Raw genomic sequence first — 6446 nt, 5'->3', positions numbered from 1 at the left:
CAATTTATATACACAGATGAGGTGTTATCATGTGATTGGATGTTTCTTTATCATATGATGACACATATTTTAAAATTATCTAATTATATGGTGACACATCACTGTATACATAAATTGTGTATCAAAAATAGGTACACATAGCATTACTCTTTTAAAAATTAACTAATGTAACTTTGCACGTGCGCAAAACCTTGGGTGGGAACAAGCTTTTTGGCCTATTACAAAACCTAGTGCCCTTGGTGTCTCTGGCCCGCCGCCTGCTCATCTATTTTCAGACTTCTCATCGTAATGGACAAACTGAAGAGTCAATGGCTTTACTCTCTCAACTCACTCAATTCCCATGCAAAACCCTTTCTTTAATGCCACCTCATCAGCATCTCATTACTGTGAAGCCTTCGATTCTTTCTCTGAACTCGGCCAAGATTTCGCAGAGAATCACTAAGAAGTAGCTGAAAGCAAGACCGGTGGTCGTGGCTTGGGCCGTGGACGATGACGAATGGTGTCCCGATAAGGAGGACGAAGGTACCGCCGTGGCCTTAATAGAGGAGGAGAAGCCCATAGATGTGACGGAGATTAATAACTTGAAGAAGGCGTTAATTGATTCGTTCTATAGGACCGATCGTGGGTTGACGGCGACTAGCGAAACGAGAACGGAGATTGTCGAGCTTATTAGACAGCTTGAAGCTAAGAATCCGACTCCCGCACCAACTGAGGCGTTAACTTTGCTTAACAGCAAATGGATTCTTGCGTAAGTCTTTGTTTCCCTTTTATGGTTTGTGGGAAAATTATGGCGAAGGGATTGAATTTGGGTATTTTAAATATCGGGTATTTTTATGGTTTGCTAGCGCTTGATTTGATTTGAATCTTTGATTTATTTAGGATGATATATCATATAATCTGTTATTTGAAATTGGACAGTCAAGTTTTAGTGGTTTGAATAAAATATTGAGTTAAATTATTTTATAGTTTAGTTTGAGTTGTGGCAGGTCAAGCGTCAGATTATTTTTTGGATTGGAGACAATATAAACTGGTCCTTTATCAGACCTGGATATTCACCCTATCAAGAGGTGGATTTAAAATTGAATTCGAATTTGACTGCAGCAATAATATAGTTGAGTCAAAATGGATCAAAATTCTTTTGTTGTAACCGAATTAAACTCTTCTACGCTCACAAATTTAGTGAGCTCAACATCCTCAAGTTTAAATTTGAGTTTGAGTACAACATCAATCGTAAGGTTCGAACTCACCAAAACTACACTTGTTTTGAGCCATTCAAGTCAAATTGATAACCGAGTTTGAATCAATTTGGCTCGATTCTATCCCCAACCCTATCCAAGAAACTGACTTTCAAAATGTGTGGCCTTTGGCTACAACCTCCATTAATAACGATGCCAAATATGAAGTCCGAAGTCCCAAGGGTGTCAAGGTTGGGCCTTTGCCATCTCTGAATGCATTCGACATTTGTAAGTCTGGGTTCATCTCTAATTGGCCATTTCATTTCTCTGTGTTTACATCAAGTTTGAAGAATGCATCATCGAGACTCCTCAGATATCAAACTCCAAAGTTTTACCTGACAACGATATCAGAATCCATGGTTTTACCTGACAATGACGAATTTCTGGGACAAAAGATTCACCTTTCCCCATTGAAAGGCTTGTTTACTTCAGTCCAAGATGCAGCTTCATCTCAGTCTCTAACAGCAATGTGCAGTCTTGGTTACTAACAACATACCAGGATGAACAGCTTCATATTTCCGGGGAGACGCAGGCACTGTGTTTTTGTTCATCAAGAGAGCTCTCTCTTGATGCCATCAGCCTACCTAATAAGTTCACTAATAAGGGTGTTTGATTTAAATAATATTTTATTACCAAAATAGAGAGATTATTTTGAAAATAGATTATTGAAAAGATTACTGTATATAAATGATTATTACGTTTGATAAAATTTGATAAAAATGGATGGTATAAATAATTAGTTTATTTTGTTAACAGTAATAAAAGAATATTAGTAAATTATTTTACTTAAATATCCTTTAATATAAATATTTTTAAATACTTTTTATATTATTTGTTATATTAATTAAAAATAAATTAATTTTTGTTTTAAAATATTAATAAATAATAATATAATTATAATAAAGTCAAGATTATTTTGATAATATTTTAATACCTAAGTTAAATGTGGTAATTATTACATGTCACGTCAATATTGATAATAAAAGATTATCATAATATTTTATTACTGTAATGTAAATAATAAAAAATAGATTACCAAGGTAATCTTTAAAAGACTCTAACCAAACGGCCCCATATTATCATAATCTTCTGGTTCTCTTAGATGGAAACCAATCCTCTTCTCTTAGATTTGTGAATAATACATGAGTTTGAATGACTCAGAAATATGATTATCTGATTTGGTACTGTTAATTAATTATTCTATTGGAGAATAGACAATGGTATTATATGGAGATATTATACAAGCCTCTAATAATGAATTAGTATACGGAGACAATTGGTTATTGGAAAATAAGCATGTTATTAAATATGATAAAAATGCTTTAAATATTTTAAATTTATATTCTTAAAAAACACACACTACTTGCATACAAATTTATTAGAACAAAAAGTAAAATATTCTCTTGTTTGACGCTCACTCTTGACTTGATGGAACCCAAAATGATGAAAACAAAGTCACACTAGTTTGTAATATCTTGTACACTTATCAGCATCAACTAATATAAATCTCACACTCAGAGCTTGGGCTTATTATCGGTACACTCTCCTCAGACAATTGACCATCGTTCTCAAGCTGCTTTGTGTGCGATTCGGTTTGTTTAGGAGCTGCTGAACCCTGTCTGGAAGCTGACTTCTTGGGCAGTAGACACTTCTTAGACAATCTAGGACACAACAGGAGCAAAGTTTTCTCAAATTCAGGATACATGGGAAAACTCATGAGTGCAAATATGCTGACAGGAAGAAATGCAGCAGTATAAATGAGAGTGGTGGTCCGATTGGGCTTTCCAGAACGAATTATGAGCAATATTGTTGCTGCGAATGAAATCATTGTTGTAGTTAATGAAATGAAGAGCAAGACGAAGCCCATTCTGAGTTTGCCGGGGAGTTTGTGGTGGAATTCTTCATACGTATAAGGCGATACGAGGATTGACAAGAACATTACAACGGAGGCTAAGGAGCAGGCCAAAGCAAGAACGTCCATGACTGTGAAAAGCAAGAAGAGAGCGCTGTTGAGGAAAACTGGATGCCCCTGTTCATTAGAACCTCCAGGCACAGTGTACGCAGCTGTAAAGACCACTGTAGCAACGAGAACAGCCACTATAGAGCAAGACTGAGAAGTTTCTTTTATCCATGTCTGTGCTTCCTTGAGTAGTTTATTGTGCTTCGAATTGAATCTCTCTTTGCAAAACATGACGTAGTGGGGGTGCGCGATCTCCTTCACACGCTGCATATATAGAAACATAACTTACATATAAACACGTTTATTAGGTAAAAATCTTGCAGAAGAAAGAGCTAGGGGGCTTACTTTGTACCACTTCAACTCTTCCTGGAGTTGGTATACAGGTCCTTCTGGGTGACGCTCTGCAGTCTCTGGCTCCATGTCTGCAGCATGGAGTGAAATGGTGCAGTCATTTGTGTCAAGCTTTACACGCTGCATATATAGAAACATAACTTACATATAAACACGTTTATTAGGTAAAAATCTTGTAGAAGAAAGAGCTAGGGGGCTTACTTTGTACGACTTTATCTCATCCCGGATTTGGTATACAGGTCCTGCTGGGTGACCGTTTGTAGTCTTTGGCTTCATGTCTGCAGCATGGTGTAAAATGGTGCAGCCATTGTTGTCAACCTTTCCGACTAACCTTGTCATTTGCATTTTCATATCTTTCACGTAATTGAAGATATCCTCTTGACGGTGCTTAATTGCCAGATGCAGTATGTTCTGACCCAGATTATTGCAATGCTCAACCAGCTGGGGACATATTTCTAGTATCTCGTTCACAATTTCTCCTATTCCGTTTTCAGTCGCCAGGAATAACGGGATTGGCACATAATCTCCTTCTGAAGACTGGTCTTTATCAGACGGAATGATTTCATCCCAAAAAGAATTTTTTTTTATCAGTGTCTCCGCTAGTTTGAAAGCAAGTTTATGCTTTCTCTTTGTCTCCGCTAGTTTGAAAGCAAGTTTATGCTTTCTCTTTTCTTTCCAGATGTCACTCCTTTCTAGTGCACAGAATTTTCCCAGTAAATTAAGCCACCCTGTTCGTGTTTAGCAGAAAAGAAGGTGCTCAATGAAAAAAAGTGATGAAGAAAGAAATTATGTAGAATATCCCTCAAGCGAACAAAAGGAAATTTTTACCTTTGGAAATTTTTGTAGTAGCTTTTTCATCATCATCTGCATCATCACCAACTGGAAGGCCTATAAATTTTAGGAATTAATGAATAAGATGTATACAAAAGGTCCTTTTAACATATCCTTATTTGTACACTATCTTTAATAGAATTATGGAAAGGTGAAAAATATACTTACAGGAATATAAATTTTTGAATTAATGACTAAGATGTATATCCTTATGCATACATTATCTTGTCTTTAATGGAATTATGGAAAGGCGGAAAATATACTTACAGAAATATATGACTCTGTGGATCCATGTGCCCCATTGATATCCACTTTCGAAAACTTCGGGCATGGTTGCTAGTAGGTGAAGAGGTGTCCAGCCTTTTAGGTCCTTGATTTCTGCTAACGATTCATCCAGATTCAGTAAATATAGAGCCGTGTCTGAGAAAATTTGAAAAGAAAGCACATCAAATATCAGTTGAATATATATTTCATTTCAAAGCAAAGGTAAAGAAGCTAGGTGAGTAGAGATAGAGACCAAAATGGTGGCCTATGATGGCAACGTGCAGAATGGAGGCATCAGGCTTTTTTTTGGATGTTTCTTCTTTGATGGCACCAGGCTCTGGCTCTGATATCATTTCACCTTGAATTTGGAAAAGGGTGCCGCGGGTGCGGGAATTTGGAAAAGGGTGGCCTGTGATGGCAACGTGCAGAATGGAGGCATCAGGCTCTGGCTCTGATATCATTTCGCCTGGAATGGCACCAGGCTGTTCATTGGAGGCTTTACGTTTGGGCTTTACCTTCATGTTTTGGCGGTGAATAATTTTAAGCTTAGAATATTCTTCTTCTTCAGTCCTTCCTTTTTCTTCTTGGTCTATTAATCTTTTGTGAGATTCTAATGATGTTGCAGCTAAAAACTTCACCACCTCTTTTTGCCCAAATGCAGCAGCAAGAAAAAGCGGGGTTTCGTTATCATCATTCACAGCCTCTTGGAGCTCTTCCTCAGGTGGATGTTCAATATCTTCCTCGATGAGCCTGCGATGATGAGTGACCAAAGCCTTTACGGCCTCCAGGTTCCCATTTAATGCAGCCTCATGAAGAGGCGTGTTCCCGTGGACATTTTTTTCTAAATAGCCATACTTCACCATAGGATGTTCTTTGGAAATTTCAAGTAAAAATTGAAGCGGATCTTCACGTTTGCTGAACACCGCCAAGTGAAAGGCATTGTCCCCGAAAGCCGTTACAGGAGATGACAGCGAACTAACATTTGTCTGGTAGAATTTCTTCAGAGATTCCCATTCGTTGTTCAGGGCTGCCCGATAAAGCTCGCTTGTACTGACCAACTCGTGTCCTGTGCCCATTTGCTTCCCATAGATGGAGACAACCAAAAAAAAAAAACATTAATGAAAGACAGGTTGAGCTTAAAAAAGCCGTTTTAAATCATGTCTTAGAAAAAAGAATCTCAGTATTGCATACTATGTTAATAAAAATTTTAGCAAAATTAAATAAATATAAATATAATAACCCAACTTTAAGTATTTAATTGGACATTTAGTTATATGTAACTTTATCGTTAATACAAAATCATATAATCTCATGATAATAATAATTAAATATACACAATTTTATTATAATAAGTATTGGCCTATTAATTTTTTTATTGAAATAACAGAAATCTTATATTTTTTTATTAAAGAAATTGAACATTCATATTTTTCTTTTAAAATAATCAAACTTTATGCATATCTTAATAAAGATATCAAACAAACATAATTAGTATTATTTATTTTGGTTTGTTTTAAAAACAAAGTGATTAATTTGGTATTATTAATTAAAAAAATAATCAAATTTAATTATTTTAATAATAAAATTTGATAATTTAAATAATAAAATTTAAAAGTTCAGTTTTTTAATAAAAAAAAATATATAATTTGGTATACTGTTGTTGAATACCTCTAAATAGCGTTATCCTATAATTATATACATTCTCATCTATATGTATACTCATCTACATGCCTCTTTTTAGTGCTTTAATGTTTGAAAAGAAAAGGCGACACCAATGTGTAGCTTTTTACATCAATATATATATA

At 35.5% G+C, this 6446-nt stretch overlaps 1 protein-coding gene and 1 pseudogene across 1 annotated transcript; one reads left to right on the top strand and one right to left on the bottom strand.

Moving 5' to 3' along the window:
• Positions 1 to 209: 209 nt before the first annotated feature.
• On the top strand, positions 210 to 1824 carry LOC123220854 (annotated as a pseudogene).
• Positions 1825 to 2676: 852 nt separating this feature from the next.
• Positions 2677 to 5830, bottom strand: LOC123220852. The gene is made up of 6 exons (XM_044643443.1): positions 4895 to 5830; positions 4645 to 4797; positions 4375 to 4434; positions 3748 to 4274; positions 3541 to 3666; positions 2677 to 3459 (listed from the first exon to the last, which is right to left on the bottom strand). Exons 1-6 carry the CDS (start codon positions 5715 to 5717, stop codon positions 2728 to 2730), a joined length of 2421 nt encoding a protein of 806 aa, XP_044499378.1. The 5' UTR covers positions 5718 to 5830; the 3' UTR covers positions 2677 to 2727.
• Positions 5831 to 6446: the final 616 nt, after the last annotated feature.

This window comes from Mangifera indica, chromosome 7 (assembly GCF_011075055.1).
Source record: "Mangifera indica cultivar Alphonso chromosome 7, CATAS_Mindica_2.1, whole genome shotgun sequence".
Lineage (NCBI taxonomy): Eukaryota > Viridiplantae > Streptophyta > Magnoliopsida > Sapindales > Anacardiaceae > Mangifera > Mangifera indica.
This window is presented reverse-complemented; position numbering and strand designations above follow the sequence as displayed.

Excerpts from the sequence above, each read along its gene's own strand:
- LOC123220852 (XM_044643443.1), bottom strand. The coding sequence starts at position 5,717 with ATGGGCACAGGACACGAGTTGGTCAGTACAAGCGAGCTTTATCGGGCA. Across the intron at positions 4,798-4,894 it reads CATCATAGGCCACCATTTTG|ACACGGCTCTATATTTACTG; the intron begins GTCTCTATCTCT and ends AAATTTTCTCAG. Across the intron at positions 3,667-3,747 it reads ATGAGATAAAGTCGTACAAA|CGTGTAAAGCTTGACACAAA; the intron begins GTAAGCCCCCTA and ends CTATATATGCAG.